An 18,189-nucleotide genomic window follows, 5' to 3' on the forward strand; every position below is an offset into this window, starting at 1 on the left:
GCTACACAGGGCCACAATCTATTCAAATCTATTCATAGAAACCATACAATTTGAAGCCTTTATATAGAATATATAAACTGCGTGCATGAATATATACAGAAGCGGTTTGGTGGTAATCTTACTTACATTCATTGAAAAAAACTTTTTTTTAAGGGTTTTTAATTGTTAAAATGCGTTATTTCAGCGATCAGCAGATTAGTGGTGACATTAATGTATGGCAGCGCTCTATTACACCACAAGGGGGCGAGATAGAAAACATGTCTTAAAACCAGTCGTCTCTTCTCCTTAGAGTGATTTCAAAGGAATTTAAGGAGGACTTAAAAAGTGCATCATTTGAGATATTGCATTAAAGATCTTAATGTACTGGAAACCATCGTTATCAACTTTGGCAGAACTCTCTGACCCAAGAGTGACCTAAATATTCAACTTGGTGTGTTCAGTGTGTACTTACAGTGAGGGAGTCAGTGTATAATTCTCAGAGTAAAATAAACAGAAAAAGACAGATTGATTCAGAGGTATTAGAGTGATACTGCGTGCAATTTCTAGTGAACTTCTCCTGAATTTACATAACCGTTAATGTAACACTGAAAAGTATCTATTCGCTTTTTCTTATTTGTTCCACACAAGAATTTAAAGGTAAGTTTATTGGAAACATGACTGATGGAATGTCCAAGATGAGCAAACCACATGAATATTCACACTCAAAAAATGTGCTGGACATCCTTTATTGCTCAGGGATTTTAGGTCAATGGTGTACATTCTAGGAAAAGCACCATACATGGTAACAGGAAACAAATTGACTGATGGACGTTTGCAAATATTAACTATATTAACTTGAATCAGATTGAAAAACAAACAAGCAACAACAAAAAAGACAACCTACTGAAAACCATGTGAATAATTATTTTGGGTTGTAGACAATCTATGACTGATAAATACTCATTCTAAAACAACGACTAACGCATGTAACCCAATTATACCCAATTATATGTGATGTCATTGCGAACACAAAATATAGAAAATGACCTAATTGAGTATCAATGAGCATCAAAACAAATCCCAGTGACAGTGATCATGACAGTGATTATCACAGGTTACTATATTAAATGTGATTTATTTGTATGGTGATTTTAACAATACTTTCACTAAAACTGTCACAAGGCAGCTTTACTGAAGTGTATTAATTCATGAAAATAAACTGATAAACGATCTGGTGAGGCAATTATGGTGAAGAAAAAAACTCCCTAGAACTACATGAAGAACAAAGATCGAGAGAAACCAGATTTAAAAGTCGACCTGTCCTAACTTGAGTAACAGATTCAGGTTCCTATTCAAATAATTGCTCAATTATTCTGTCATTCTGTTTGTGTGTTATTTGTTTTGCTCTTACATTGTTTACACATACATATGTAGTCCTGTGTGTAGGCCTGCTTATATCCTGGTTTCATGTTGTTCTGTGTAATTCTGTGTTTAATTCTGGTATCCTAGAGGAACATTGCGTTGTGTACTGTACTTCTCTTGAGCATTCAATATATACGTTATAAGTAATTAGAATGATTTTCATTATAAACAAATTCCCTTTAATAACTGATACTACTGTATAAAAAGCACTCTTGTGTAACCTGGAGATTCATTATAGTTTAAATGAAGTCTATTTTGCTGATTGTTCCTTGACCTTTGGAAACAAAACTATCGACTGCAGTTCAAAGCCATCCTCAGTGGTACCATTCACAAAATTACATGTGGAAATCTACATCTGGAAAGAAGAAGGAATCATTATCACTAGTATGTCAGGTGTAGCATGTGTAGGTTGATTTATCTCCATCAGTACTGATGATGTTCTAATAATGGTTCTTTAGGAATACCATCCATAAAAATGGAAGACATGCTAATTTAAGAACCTCTGGAAGATGTTTGTCTAGACGTTGTTTGAAGAGTCCCAGTGACTTAGCTGTTTGGACATCAAGTGAAACTTCGTTCCACCATCTTGGTGCCAGAACAGAGAAGAATCTGGAAGCATTGAGCCCTTGAGTCCTTGGAGATAGTGGGACCAGTCAAGCACTAGATAAGGATCAGAGGGAGCATGATGCACTGCGGGATGAGATAAGTGCTGAGAGTTAAGCTTCACAATAATGTTTAAGGACAATGTTTGCTGTGTCATCCATGTGCTATCTTATTTATACCGGAAATTATAGTTCTTCTTAAAAAAAACACACTGTTCTGTTCTTACTTTTAGCACACTCTTTTAAACCTCAGACTCAAAAAGCTGTATGCGAGTGTCATTTTGCTGATGTCAGTAAATCTCTAAGTGCTTCATCATTAGATTTTGTATATGCATTTTGACCACTTTCATTACAGAGCAGAATCCTGTCTAAACTGGAATGGAATCATTAACAGACACACTGTTTTCATGCTTTGTCCTCCTCTGGATGACTAGTTACCTGATTCCCTGCCTTCTCCCTCCCCTTTCCAGTATCGGTCACGTGACAACGGCTTCAAAGAAAGCTGCCTGTGAGTTGGGTTTCGCGAGAACTCCGAAACCGTGTGCCTCTACATCGAACAAGAAAGCCTGTGTAAGCTTTGTGAGAGTGAACCAGTTTAAAGGCACTTGAGTTTGTATCAGGCTGGCATTTAGAAAAAAAGTGACATTTTTAAATAAAAAAAAGCTTGATATTTCTTAAATAAAAAGTTTGCCCTTTACATTTCCAAGAACAGCAAAAACATTGTTTTTAAATGTATAGATAGTTCATCATTATTCCCTGTTTGTTTAAGATAAACTTTTTTCTATTTATTCTATCCACTAAAAAACCTTTTTTTTTCCACATTTATTTTTTATGCTATAGCCTTAAAAAAAAAAATTCTTATAAATGAAAATATACAAATATCACAAGAAAAAATGGCATCATTCATTCTTTAGTTTCTTGCATTTGTTGCTTGTTTAATTATTGATGTGTTTGTTTGTTAGTAATAAGTAAGGATTTATTTTTTATCAGCTGTGTTGAAAAAAAGTATTGAAAACTTGTGCGTAAAATTTAGAAAATGACTATTTTCAATACAAATCTTTCTTTCTTTCTTTCTTTCTTTCTTTCTTTCTTTCTTTCTTTCTTTCTTTCTTTCTTTCTTTTTTCTATCTAGGATTCTTGCTTTCTTGCTTTATTTATATTTGATTGTTTGTGTGTAGTAGTATTAATATTATGATTACTGCCATTTAAACTTTTGGAAACTCTATTTGTTTAAAAAATATATATAAACAATTAAAACCAAATTATAAATAATTTTCATGAGTATCACAACAAACTGTATTTTCACTGTATTTGTCTTTGTTTCTTGTTCCTTTATGTATATATTTATTTATTTGTTTCTTTCTTTATTTTGTCTTTCTTACTTTCTTCTCTTGTTAGAACAAACATTGGATTTGTTTTTACGTTAGTGTATTTAGCTGATTATTTTTTTTTTAATAACAAAATGTGAAAAAAAAAATTGTACATTTAATTATATACTGATTTATAAAATTGTCAAATGAAACATTGCATTTGTAAAACCAAGAGTAACTGTTTAGTTAAAAAAAAAAAAACTACAGATCACAGTACTTTTCAAATTTAATAAAAGAAATGTATTTCTTTTTATATCTATGTCTGATAGATACTTATTTTAAGTATATACTTATTTATTATGATTATCACAGGTTAGTAAATCCTATGGAATGTGCTGCTTTGAGTACAAAACGAATAAAAAAAAAACCTACAGATTACCTCATGTCATCTAAATATACAATAAAAAGGAGAATTATCATGAATCTGTAATGAACGTCTAGAGCTAAATCTTTAGTGTAAATCTATACCGTGTAAAATAAACAGCTCCTTTCTCTCAGGACTTTCATAAACACAATCATTTTAATTCACAACTAGAGATTTTGCAGTGTGGATTTGCAATAAATGTAAGGGAGTTAAAACATTCCTTGAGCCTGGAGATTCATCATATTCATTTAATGGATTGGACAAATATTCAGAGTGACTCCCATAGTAAAAGAAATATGTCTTTATTTTGAAAAACACACTGCCATACTCTATCATACTTAGACTTTTGGTAAACTTGCTGGTTGTAATTTAACCCTCAATACCATGTTGTGTTACGTTCCTATGGCAACATGTCATTTATCTAGAGTTTCTTTAAAGCCTACCTTTTAAGAAAAGCCATTCACTGATTAGCCTTTTTGAAGTAGGTGGACATCAGTTGCTCCAATTATGTGAATGGGCGAAGACACGTGTCCTTTTTTTGTGTAAACCGAATTTTGTTATTCATCCATAATTTTCATGTTTCAGCTTCAAACACACTATGTACAGTACAGACCAAAAGTTTGGACACACCTTCTCATTCAAAGAGTTTTCTTTATTTTCATGACTATGAAAATTGTAGATTCACACTGAAGGCATCAAAACTATGAATTAACACATGTGGAATTATATACATAACAAAAAAGTGTGAAACAACTGATAAATGTCATATTCTAGGTTCTTCAAAGTAGCCACCTTTTGCTTTGATTACTGCTTTGCACACTCTTGGCATTCTCTTGATGAGCTTCAAGAGGTAGTCACCTGAAATGGTCTTCCAACAGTCTTGAAGGAGTTCCCCCAGAGATGCTTGGCACTTGTTGGCCCTTTTGCCTTCACTCTGCGGTCCAGCTCACCCCTAAACCATCTCGATTGGGTTCAGGTCCGGTGACTGTGGAGGCCAGGTCATCTGGCGCAGCACCCCATCACTCTCCTTCTTGGTCAAATAGCCCTTGATGCCTTCAGTGTGACTCTACAATTTTCATAGTCATGAAAATAAAGAAAACACTTTGAATGAGAAGGTGTGTCCAAACTTTTGGTCTGTACTGTGTATATATATATATATATATTATTGTCCTGTAAATAAATCCAATCCAATACACTGCTACATTACTCATAAACCCGTAAACATATAATTTTCTTCATTTTTTATTTTATGGTACATGTGCCATAACTGAATTATATGTCACCACAGATGGAAACGTACAGTACTTCAGCTGATTCTGACTTATGTCACACCCTGAAAGCCTGGACTGATTAGTAACTGGATCACTATGCTACGTTCAGCAGTCCTGATGTTTGCATAGTGTGTGATGATCATTGTTTGGGTGACACTGATCCTGCATCATCTCTAACAGCAGGAGGTGCTGCCTGGAAAAGTGACACCATCGATTTGACACACAGCGCATCTGTTGGTAGGTGCGACGGATGAATGCTGTAGTCATGTGACCGATTCCTCTCAGTAGATCCACTCACCATATGTTGTATTACGGGGTTTTATTTAGGCTTTAAAGGTACAGTCAGCACCTAAAAAGGTTGTAGTGGTCTATAAGGGTCAGTCATGCAGGGTGATTTAATTAAGATTAAGATTATTGTCATTGTTCACATTGCAATTAATGGAAGTGTAGCAATTTTAGGCAGCATAAGACACTTTGAAAATGGAAACATCACAATTCAAATTAAAAGGTTCAGGGTTACTAATTAGAAGTTCAGGTGTTCAAGCCCTAGTATTGCCTGGTTGCCACCCTTGGGCCCTTGAGCAAGGCCCTTAACCCCTATGTGCTGTAATGTACATGTGACAAGTAAAAAGACTCGTTTTTAATATACAAATATTGCACTTGATTACTGAAATGTACACTAATGCACATTGATAATCAGAAACAGTGTACTGTAGTGCATTTTTTACAGTGACGGATGAAAAGGGTTAAGAAAGTAATACTCAGTTGTTCACACTGATGTTTTGTCTGTTTTATGACCCTGTAACTTTTCCCAGACAGCAAATGGGCAAACGCTCAGTATCCAAGGTGGGAGATTCTTTGATGGTGTTGCTAGACTTTGTGTGTAGTTGGCTCGAATATGCTATATACAGACACAAGTCTTTCATTTACTGTTTTAACTCCAAAAACTAAAAATTGAGTATGAAAACTGTGGTCAGAATGAATAAGCAAAAAAATGCCTTAAAATAAAAAAAAATACACATTTTTATTTCTTTATATTTTCTTATTTTTTAAATTTAGTTTCATATTTTATGTTTGTTTATATGTTTGTTGAATATTATGTTAATATTACATTAAAACTATTTTTCGGCAAGTATTTAGTCAAAAAGTGTTGAAAAACTAATAAAAAAACCTGGTAGAAACAAATTTCCCATTTCTGTTCGTTCTTTCTTTCTTTCGTTTTTTCTTTCTTTCTTTCTTTCTTTCTTTCTTTCTTTCTTTCTTTCTTTCTTTCTTTCTTTCTTTCTTTCTTTCTTAATTCCTTCCTTTTTTTTTAACTTATGTTTACCAAAGTGTTAGCGCTGCATCTGATTTCAGTTAATTTTTTTAAGATGAAAACATTGTTTATTTAAGAAAAAATACCTAAACATATGAAAATACACATTCCATTGCTTTTTCTGATTCTTTGTTACTTTCTTCATTCTATTCTATTTTATTTGTTGATTGTTTAAGTGTTTCATTCTCGAAATACTTTTATTATAATTTATTCATGTCAGTGTTTGTCTGACTGTCTATTTATTTAGTACACGTGTTTTTATTTGTTTATTTATTGATTGTCTAGATTTTGTGGACTAGATTTTACTTGTGGAGTGAATGCTCTGTTGTGTGATCTTTAAAGGTGCATTTGATAAAATTTTGTTGCAAAATCTTTCAAGTGTTTGCAAATTTTCCTTAGTTTCATATTCATTTATTAATGTCAATGTTTGTCTGTTTGTTTAATTATTTGTTCATTGTTTGTCTGTCTAGCTTTCATGGGCATGCCACCTGGTCAGTGTTCTGGTGTGTGATCTTTAAAGGTGCATGAGTAATTTTGTTGCCAGTTAAAGATTAAGTGACTTTCCATGGCTTTATTTACAAGACAGGTGTTCATTCTGCCTACATTAGTCTTTGTAGAGGTTGGGGTTTAAACACATAATGAATAATACATGAGGAGAAGAGGAGCCTAGCCAAATTGATATTTATTGTATCATTACACTCGTGACATTACATTCAACTTAATATATGCACAACAAACGTTTATTGTCTTTTTCATCGTGAGATAAAAAAAAGGCCATGCACATTTCAGGATAGTGAGTTTCAGTGTAGGCACAGTTTGACACAAATGTTCTTCTCTGCTTCACTGTACACAATGAGCTGTTCACTTTGTACCTGTGGGCTTTCCTCCCACACTGCTGCACCACAAGGTTTCTTTCATAAGGCTAGTTACAATGTACAGAACTGTCTATGACTCTGTTCTTCTTCTAAAGCATAAAAAAATGCGTCTTAAAATACTGAAATTCTTTGAAATACATAAAAACAATACATGGAAATCACAGAAAGTATAAAAACAACTAACTTTCTGTAGTCAACAGTGATATTCTCCTCCAGTGCCATCATAATGTTTTTTTTTTACAGTTACACAATGATCACTCATTTTCAGAGCTCAACAAATTAAATATCACTTTTCTTCACCGTAATTGAGTCCGAGAAGGCATTTCTGTACCGATTTCTCGAACATGCGACAGTACATGAAGCGGTTTGTTTTCTTTTCCCCCACTCACACATAGTCTCTTCGGTCATACCCAGCAGTAGCTGCAGATCGGGAAGCTGAATAAGTCGTCCTTGATGGAGGACAAGAGCAACACAGCAACGATCCACCCAACATCAGGAGAGCTGTGGCGGCCCAGCCGATGTAAAGCGAAGCCCCTAGCTCCCATCTCTGCGGGTTGTTCAGTAAGGGATTGTAGAAATCCCTGATGATGGTATTAGCTGACCAGGAGACAGGGATCAGCTGCATGAGGCCGGCAACAAGAAAGAGAACTCCAGCCACAATCATGATTTTGGCCTTCGATGATTCGTCATCAATGCAGTTGGTGCACTTGGCTCCAGCGAAGGACACCAGCATGGCTAGAATGACCAGCAGGATGGAGATGACAGTAAGGGCACGGGCTGCTTGGAGATCTTGGGATAGCGCCAGTGTGGAGTCGTAGACTTTGCATTGCATCTGCCCAGTGCTTTGCACCACACAGCTCATCCACAGGCCATCCCAGTAGATCTGAGCCGTCACAATGTTGCTCCCGATGAAGGCCGTGACCCTCCACATGGGCAGAGCGCAGGAGACAATTGCCAGGAGCCATCCTAGCACACACAGTACAATCCCAATCAGCTCCAGGCCAGCAGACATGGTCTTGGACGCTCACTTTGTTCTCAGGCTTCTGCTTCGTGTTTGGCGAGAGCTGGATGACTGTCTGCCAAAAAGCTGATGATAAGATGTGGTCTCACTGAAAGCCTTGGAGTGCCTTGGAGTCAGTGATGTGGTTCGTTTGCTAAACAAGTATCCTTTATACTCCAGATCAGGTAGAGGGGAGGAGTCCTCCCTGGGCAGTGACTTCCCTGCAGGCTTTCATTCCACAATCTGCTGTTCTCTGAATATTAGAGCAACAATAAGATTGGCAGTCTCTTAGTCTAAATTGAATAGCCTTTAAGTGGATATAAATAATATAAATCAGCCACCATGATCTTTTTACTATTTGCTTTTCTGATATTATCTGAACAGATGGTTTGTGTGTGTAAACCTGAGCCTTAACATTAGCCATGAAAGTAATGACAACATATTTGCTTTCGGTAACAAGCATACATTTGTAAATGGTGGTTATGTACTTACATCTGAGTGATCTTTTATGTTTTATCACTATTTAATTTCACATTTCCATACATCTGCAGAATACTTCAGGCATACCATTATGACCACCTGCCTAATATTGTGTTCGTCCCCCTTTTGCTGACAAAACAGTCCTGATCCCTCGAGCATTAACAGCATTACCTTCTTCAGCGTATTTTGGGTTGTCGGTTCACCACTTGGACCACTTTTGATAGACACTGACCACTGCAGACCGAGAACAGCCCACCACAGATGCAGTTTTGGAGATGCTCTGACCCAGTCATCTAGCCATCATAATTTGGCCCTTATCAAACTTGCTCAAATGCTTACGCTTGCCCATTGTTCCTGCTTTTAATACATCAACTTTGAGGACAAAATGTTTACTTGCTGCCTAATATATACCACCACTAACAGGTGCCATGATGAAGAGACAATCAGTGTTATTTACTGACTAGTCATAATGTTATAATGTTATGCCTATCCGGTGTATTTACAACCAGACATTTGGAGTGTTATGAGTCACTGATAATTAGTAAATACATTATATTATTTATGTTCCTCTTAATTATTATTGTAACCCATAGTTCTTCCTAATATCATCCAGACATTATAATGACACATTCGATGTCTGTAAAATAAAAAATTTCCCATTCTACTGTGATAGGATCTAAAGGTTTTGAACTTGTATAGGAAGATACAAGGAAAATAAATATTTGAACACCCTGCTATTTTGCAAGTTCTCCCACTTAGAAATCATGGAGGGGTCTGAAACTGTCATCGTAGGTGCATGTCCACTGTGAGAGACATAATCTAAAAAAAAAATCCAGAAATCACAATGTATGTTTTTTTAACTATTTATTTGTATGATACAGCTGCAAATAAGTATTTGAACACCTGAGAAAGTCAATGTTAATATTTGGTACAGTAGCCTTTGTTTGCAATTACAAAGGTCAAATGTTTCCTGTAGTTTTTCACCAGGTTTGCACACACTGCAGGAGGATTTTGGCCCACTCCTCCACACAGATCTTCTCTAGATCAGTCAGGTTTCTGGCCTGTCGCTGAGAAACATGGAGTTTGAGCTCCCTGAAAAGATTCTCAATTGGGTTTAGGTCTGGAGACTGGCTAGGCCATGCCAGAACCTTGATATGGTTCTTACAGAGCCACTCCTTGGTTATCCTGGCTGTGTGCTTCAGGTCATTGTCATGTTGGAAGACCCAGCCTCGACCCATCTTTAATGCTGTAACTGAGGGAAGGAGGTTGTTCCTTGAAATCTCGCAAAACGTGGCCAAGGTCATCCTCTCCTTAATACATTGCAGTCGCCCTGTCCCATGTGCAGAAAAACACCCCCAAAGCATGATGCTACCACCGCCATGCTTCACAGTAGGGATGGTGTTCTTGGGATGGTACTCATCATTCTTCTTCCTCCAAACACGTTTAGTGGAATTATGACCCGAAAGTTCTAGTTTGGTCTCATCTGACCACATGACTTTCTCCCATGACTCCTCTGGATCATCCAAATGGTCATTGGCAAACTTAAGACGTGCCTGGACATGTGCTGGTTTAAGCAGGGGAACCTTCTGTGCCATGCATGATTTTAAACCATGACGTCTTAGTGTATTACCAACAGTAACCTTGGAAACGCTGGTCCCAGCTCTTTTCAGGTCATTGACCAGCTCCTCCCGTGTAGTTCTGGGCTGATTTCTCAACTTCCTTAGGATCATTGAGACCCACGAGGTGAGATCTTGCAGTCATGGAGCCCCAGTCAGAGGAAAATTGCCAGTCATGTTTAGCTTCTTCCATTTTCTAATGATTGCTCCAACATTGGACCTTTTTTCACCAAGCTGCTTGGCAATTTCGCCGTAGCCCTTTCCAGCCTTGTGGAGGTGTACAATTTTGTCTCTAGTGTCTTTGGACAGCTCTTTGGTCTTGGCCATGTTAGTAGTTGGATTCTTACTGATTGTATGAGGTGGACAGGTGTCTTTATGCAGCTAACGACCTCAAACAGGTGCATCTAATTTAGGATAATAAATGTAGTGGAGGTGGACATTTTGAAGGCAGACTAACAGGTCTTTAAGGGGCAGAATTCTAGCTGATAGACAGGTGTTCAAATACTTATTTGCAGCTGTATCATACAAATAAATAGTTAAAAAATCATATATTGTGATTTTTTTTTCCAAAAAAAAATAAATACTTATTTTCCTCACTGTATATATGTATGTATATATGTAGTAAAAGATTGCAACCCCCCACAATGACTTGTTCATTATGCACAGACTTTATTTATTTTATTTTATTATAGATCACTTTGAATGTATACATGTACCCAAAGATGCTTTTCATTAAAACAAAAATTTTATTATTATTAGAGCTTTTGACTTTTGTAGGTGTCTGGTCAGTAAACGTTGAAAGGTGTGTATGAGTTTCTTAGTTAGGGTTGCTTAGTTACAGAAGCTCACTTATTCAAATACTTTACAGAAAAAAAGTCACCGTTACAACTAGTGCATGGTAGAATTCTAACCCTCCTCACTTTCTCCATACCTGCCAAAAAGCAATGTTTCATCACATTCAGATAAGGAATCCTGAAATGTTTCAGACTCGCATTTTTCTTTTTTTGTTACTTCAACATTCATTTGCTGGTAGGCCAGTTTGCATTGTTGTGAACAGATAATAGTTACAAACTTAGTTGATTAGTTATATCTCAGTTATATGCTGAAAATGACAGAAAAATAGAAACAAGTTTAAAGGTCAAAGTATCTAAAAAAAAAACAGCAGTCAGGTAACGTATTAAAAAGTTGTCAAGTTTTCAAGTTTTCACAACTGAAATTGTGTGTTGTGGTGGGATAGAACCAAAATCTCTTACCCATGAATACCAATAACACTATCATCATTACCCACAAAGAACCTCCATACTCACTGTATAGTGTGGACAGATGAATTAAAAAACTTTTTAAATATCAGGACCTCTTACATTTTCCAAGTTAATGGTACCAGATAAACATCCAAATAAACACAGAAGTGTATGTGAGAGACAAAAACTATTTTACTTTGAAATGGCAATTTTAGTCTCCTGAATGACTGAAAATAATACAATGGATCTCATAATGCTTGGATAGATGAGGTGGACCAAAATGCCTCTTAACATGTCTTGAATCTTGTTAAACATTACAGTAATGGTTTCAGAACTATCATTTCCTTGAATTAATGTTTCGTTGAATGTTAACTGTAAGATTTTACAAGAAAAAAACTTTCCTTTGGACACTTTTTTGTGTTTAGAAAATGACACTGTGAGTGTTATTCTTTTTAAAGTTTAGATTTTTGCTTTCACAAAAGCTCCAAGTAATTCAGTTCATACGATGTCTATGCCACGAGGCGTGCATTAGATTTTATTCCCACTATTATGATGTCATTGTTGGCTAAAGCACAGACAAAAAGCAGTGCCTATTACTGAGAGCTTGATAAAAACAGTTCATGAGATTGGAAATGATGGAAAGGTTTATAAAAGCTTTTTATTTATTTATGAGGATTTCAAGTGATATCTTTGCAAACTGTAAAACTGATATTTAAGACACAGTGTTTAAGCTTCTTCACATTAGTAGATTACAAGAATTTGCCAGGAATAAAATGTGTAATATAGTAAAATGTGTTTTGTAAATAATAGTACAGTGGTACCTCGACATACGAGTGGCCTAACATACGAGTTTTTTGAGATACGAGCGGTCATTCGGTCGATTTTTTGCTTTGATACGCGAGCAAAAACTTGAGATACGAGCTCAAGACGCCGCTGCTAGATGGCGAATTGAAGCCAGAAAGCGATGATTGTGCCGAAAATTAAGATAAGCAAAGAAGAAAAAGTCAAAATTTTAAAGTTTAGGGATACGTAGTGTGCAGGAGTGATAGTAAAAAAACGTGTTTTCCCTCCGCCTCCGCTTATCGCCTCTACCACCGAACTCCCCCCAACCCCACCTCCCTCCGCACACACACACACTCACACACACACACACCCCACCGGCATTTTCGTTAGCTCAAGTCGTCTCATCTCTAAGGAAAATACACTGAATAAAACCTTATTATATCTTTACATTCTCTTTTATTATGTTTTTTTACAATATTTGTCATTTACAAATAAATTTTTCTTATTCAAAAACACGTAACAAAAACAACTAGGGTGGCATTTTGGGGGCTGGAACGGATTAATGGCATTTCAATTAATTTCAATGGGGAAATTTGCTTTGAAATACGAGCAATTTGACATAAGAGCAAAATTACAGAACGAATTAAACTCGTATGTCGAGGTACCACTGTATGTATAAATATCAGTGGTGGACCGTCAGGGCCACCACTGATATTTATACATACTGCTACATGTCAGTGGTGCTGGCCGTTGTACCTTACACTGTTTTAGCAATGGGTCTGTTTCTTTAACCAATCAGATTTCAAATTTGCCTGTGCTTTGCTAGTCTGTGTTTTGCTAGTCAGTGGTGCTGACTAGCAAACACCACGTCAGTGGTGCTGGCCGTTGTACCTTACACTATTTTAGCAATGGGACTGTTTCTTTAACCAATCAGATTTCAAATTTGCCTCACAGGCCAGCTCTGCTAGCTGTCCTCTGATTGGTTGGTCAGAGGGAAACTGTTACAGCCAAGTTCGAACTATCAAAGCACGTCTGTAGTGCGCTGCATTAATACATCAGAGATAGACTTTTTTACGCCCACAATGGCTAATGGAGGAAGAGAAATGTATTTGGTCTTGGACATTCTTAAAAATCCATTTTCAAGAAAAGCTAGATATCGTGAGGTCAGCCCACCCCGAAGCTAGCTAGCTTGTCTCAGCCCAGGTAAGGGTTTGTTTGCCACTTCCAGACCAGTGAATACAAACAATATTTTTAGGTTTTTGTCATGTTATTAGAAAAGTTTTGATTCTGAACTGCTCCAGATGATGTAGGTGGCACAGCTGCGGTTGTGGTGTAGAGGTTTGGAGCTTGCCTTAGTAAAAATGGTATTTACCCTCCATATGTGAATTGCCTCTGTCTCTGTAATGCCACACGTTGTAGTATTGCGTTTTTGTATAGTATTGATGGTTTCTATAATTGTGATGTGGTGGTATTAAGAGGTGGATTAAATCGGGTAAGTCCCTACTGAAGGCCCAGGTACCAAATGCACGGCCCACCACTGATAGCTATGCATACAAAATACAAAATTCTGACACTACATTATATAGCATAGTTTAGTTTAGTATTTATAATGCAAGCAAAATGTAATATGAGTAATAATCAAGGGGTGTTACGAAAATGAATGATATATGGGGCACTTGATAGTTTGTTTTATTGCCATGGGGCTGGTCTTTAAAAATGCTGGTTTTGTTATGAAGACAAATCCACATTATAATGCTGATTTTCCATAACCTCTGGGCAGTGGACCGGTCTTTGGTCATGATGATATGGTACGAGGCTTTACAGAAAGAATAAAAACTTTTACATTTTAATTTTTAAATTTTGTGGCCTGCAGAGTGTTTTTTTTTTTCAAAGTCTTTGCACTGGGGAAAAAGTCTCCTCAAATAAAGTTTTAAGTGCATTAACAATCTAATAAGTAAATGAAACTTTCCCTAAATTATCCTAGAAACATAAGCTGACTTGTGATTATTCACACCTTTACATTAATGTACTTAGTATAAAGCCAGACCTTATGTCTTTTCCTAAATGTGTTCAGATTTTTTCACCCTCAGTGTCACTGTTTGCTTTGTGGGTCTGTAAATATCCCGTGACCCCTTTGTGCTTGTGGAGATGTTTGATCCACATTTCAGCAGCCTTGAGGCTTTAACTCCAGGGAGGGGCATTAGATATGGCTCAGAGACTCAGATGATCTGTTTTCCTGACATTCCATGGCATCAAACCCTCACACACATCTAACCTCTGCTTCGCTACAGTGAAACAGCTTCATTGTGTGGACAGTTGGATTGATGCCCTAACAAAGACAAGATTCTTGTAGGGAAAGCTAATAGACCTTAGAAAGGCAAGGAGATAAGGAAAAGACTGAAGCTCTAAATCAGCACCTTATTGCTGAGAGGATTTTAAAGGCATTTGCCCATACGCTGTTCCACTGTAGGAAGATAAGGAAATAACTAGACACTGTATATCGCTTCAAAGGAAAAGCATTTTGAATTACAATAAGCATAAGAATTTTTATTTCAAGAGAGTAGAACAATAAAATAAATAAGTATTCAGTTACTTGATCATTTACTTATTTTATCAAATAAATTCGTTAATTTTGTGTGTTTGTGTGTGTCTGTGTTTGTGTGCAAAACCTTTATATATCCTGTAGGGCTGTCAATCGATACAAATATTTAATCGTGATTAATCGCATGATTATTTCGAGTTCATTTGTGATTAATCGCAATTTAATCGCTCATTTTCATTATTACCTGAAACCACCCCAAACGTAGAGCATAAAGAACATAGACATGTTTCAAATATGGCAGACGTTTTTTCTTAAAGAACTTGTTTATATCTATTTAACACATGAAAAAAAGAGCAAAGAAAAACCACAAGTTCCCATTTCCTATTTCTCTTTCTTTTCAGATGCTTAAACAGACAAGCATTACATTATTGTTTACATTTTTAGATGACAGAGCAGGTTGCAAAAATACTCCCGTGTTTGTTTGAAAGTAATTATAGTGTTTTAAATTATGTAAATCATCAGGACACCAAATGAAACTTTTGCTAGGTTTCCATACAGCTTGTTTTAATTTTGGTGCTTGATTTAAAACTTGTCGCATCAGTAAAGGTTTTAATTTTGCCTGTATTATATTTATTATATTTTTAATACAAATACACACACACACACACACACACACACACACACACACACACACACTTATTTGTTTATTTTGCCTTTTTTATTTTATTAAAAATGTTTCAGCAAAAATCTTCGATTTTCCAGAAAAAGGTTTTATGTTCATATATGTACTTTAACTTTTATAAGTCCCATGAAAGATCATGCTGTACAGTTCATATGCAATATGCGCTCGGTATACACAAAAATATAACGGTTTCAAACAACACAAGTAGAAGCATCAGATAGTTCAGTCAGTCATGAAGATAACGGTACAGCTTTTCTTTTAATTTGACATACACTGGGACATTTTAATTCTCTGTTGGGTCACAGTGTTACTAGTCTTTCATCTCTTTTGTCTGATCAATGCATGTATAATGTCAGATTCTGACCGTTTCTTCTTAGTCTCTTTCATTAGCTCATAATGAGTCTCTTTCATTAACTCAGACATAATCTTTTCTGCTGTAGGTGCTGGGTGCAGCAGATCGTGCTGGGGAGTAGACCATCCTGCTCCCTGCATTATACCTTTTCTCTTGAGGTGGTGGGCAGCTGCAGCACAGAATCGCTCCTCCTGTCAGTAGCAAAGCAGCAGCCGCCCATCCCAGGTAGAGAGATGCTCCAAGTTCTCGTTTCTGTGCCTCTGTTATCACTGGGTTGTAGAAATCCATGATGATCGTGTGCGCTGACCAGGACACGGGAATCAACTCCATGACACCGGCACAGATAAATGTCACACCAGCAGCGATTATTACCTTGGTCTTCGTGGGCTCATCTTCTATGCAGTTGGTGCACTTGGCCCCTGTGACAGAGACGAAGATTCCCAATACACCCAGCACGATGGCAATCACACACAGAGCTCGAGCTGCCTGAAGATCTTCGGGCAGTGCCAGCATAGAGTCGTAGACCTTACACTGCATCTGGCCTGTGCTCTGCACCACACAATCCATCCAGATGCCCTGCCAGATGATCTGTGCTGTCACAATGTTTGAACCGATGAAAGCGGTCACCCTCCACATTGGCAAAGCACAGGATGCAATACCAACAATCCAGCCTATAGTGGCCAATACGAGGCCCAAGATCTCTAAACCAAGAGCTGCCATTTGCGTTCTGCTGCACTCTTTCAGAGAAATGAATACACAGGGCTCAGCTGGTGAAGAAGGCTCTCGGCAATTACCCAATACTTTATGTACAGTGAAAAAGGTGGAGTCTTAGATAGATAAGGTCCCACAGGGATTGGTCAAACATTTAGAAAAGCTGCCCTTTTTTCTAGTATAACCTTGCCACTAAGACTTTTTAATGATTACACTATTCCACACAAAGTAAGCAATGAATTGATAACCATGGCCTATGGGTCTCTGGTTAAAGGATAACTACTAGGTTACACTTAAACCACAAAACAAAAAAGTCTTAGGAAATAGGTATGACCTAAGAAGAAGATTCAAACATGAACAGGTGCACTTGTTGACATTGTGTCAAAGGATCATATAGTTTCAGCAAAGCTGAGCAAAGCCACCTTAAACTGTCATATAAAGGTGTTAACTTTGGCAGTATCCGGTTATTAATTGTCAACAATTCTAACAGGAACTCCTTAAAAGCCTTTAATAGGGCAACTAATCATTTCCGCTAAAAAGTTAAGCAAACAGCGAAATCGGACAAATAAGACTTTTTTTTTCTTTTATTCGGGAAAAGAGAACACAAAGGAATGAGTGTATGTCAGGCTCATCAGTGTGTTTCTCAGTGGCATTGCATCCTATGTTTTTTTTATGATATATTTTTCATTGTCTGCCTTCAGACTTTCAGAAGCCTATCTCAAGTCTAAGAATAGCATCATTACATCATTACAGTATGCACAGGGATGAAAATAAGTATTTATTAAAGAGCATTGGAAAGCAAAATCATAATATAACTTTGAGTGTTTATAACCTGTAATGTAATAATACAATGCTAGCAAACTCCATGCCACTCTAGTTCGCTGTGTATTTTTAAAGGGAAGAATTAAACACAAAAGATTTTCAATGTTTTATACAGTAAATGGGTGGTTAAATGTATCATTTTCACCACACAAAATTGCTAGCAGTAAGATTATTACATTGCAAAGTTATTCTATTACTCTATAGGGTGATTTAGGCTTTATTACTTTTTATGCATTCTTTAATGCATTCTTTTTCGTATATAAGATTATGTAGTACACCAAAATATGAAATTATATCTGTCAAATTGTATTTTTTATTCTTACCACATTACTGATGAAAAAGTTCATTTATCTTTCAGTTATGTTTTGCCAGCAAAAGAAAGCAATGTCCGAAAAAGACTTTACCCCAACCTACAGTAGCAAACAGGAGGTACTTTTATCTCAGGGTGGATAGTTTCAATTACACTCCCCTGAATTAAAGAATTAAAGATTGTACCCAAAGGAGCAGTAGAAGGTCTCAGAACAACCGATGCATTGTATCCAGTCACATCTACAATGATGCAGGGAGGTCATTTGCAATGTGTAGCAGCCCCTCAAGAGCTGGGTAGATTTCAAATGATATAGAGCACTCTGAACTGAGCATTTCTTTGTTTCAGCTTATCCAGCTTACCTTTGCAACGTCTCAGGTTTTCGGGAATGCCCATCCATTTAGAGGTAGCTGAAATATTGGCTGGACACATTAATGCACTGTGACGGATTTGTG

General features: G+C 36.6%; 1 protein-coding gene across 1 annotated transcript; it reads right to left on the minus strand.

Moving 5' to 3' along the window:
* Positions 1 to 6,987: 6,987 nt before the first annotated feature.
* LOC124403107 (claudin-4-like) lies at positions 6,988 to 16,682 on the minus strand. Its single transcript, XM_046876696.1, has 2 exons — positions 16,132 to 16,682; positions 6,988 to 8,213 (listed from the first exon to the last, which is right to left on the minus strand). Exons 1-2 carry the CDS (start codon positions 16,612 to 16,614, stop codon positions 7,584 to 7,586), a joined length of 1,113 nt encoding a protein of 370 aa, XP_046732652.1. The 5' UTR covers positions 16,615 to 16,682; the 3' UTR covers positions 6,988 to 7,583.
* Positions 16,683 to 18,189: the final 1,507 nt, after the last annotated feature.

Source organism: Silurus meridionalis, chromosome 20, assembly GCF_014805685.1.
Source record: "Silurus meridionalis isolate SWU-2019-XX chromosome 20, ASM1480568v1, whole genome shotgun sequence".
NCBI classification, from domain to species: Eukaryota; Metazoa; Chordata; class Actinopteri; order Siluriformes; family Siluridae; genus Silurus; species Silurus meridionalis.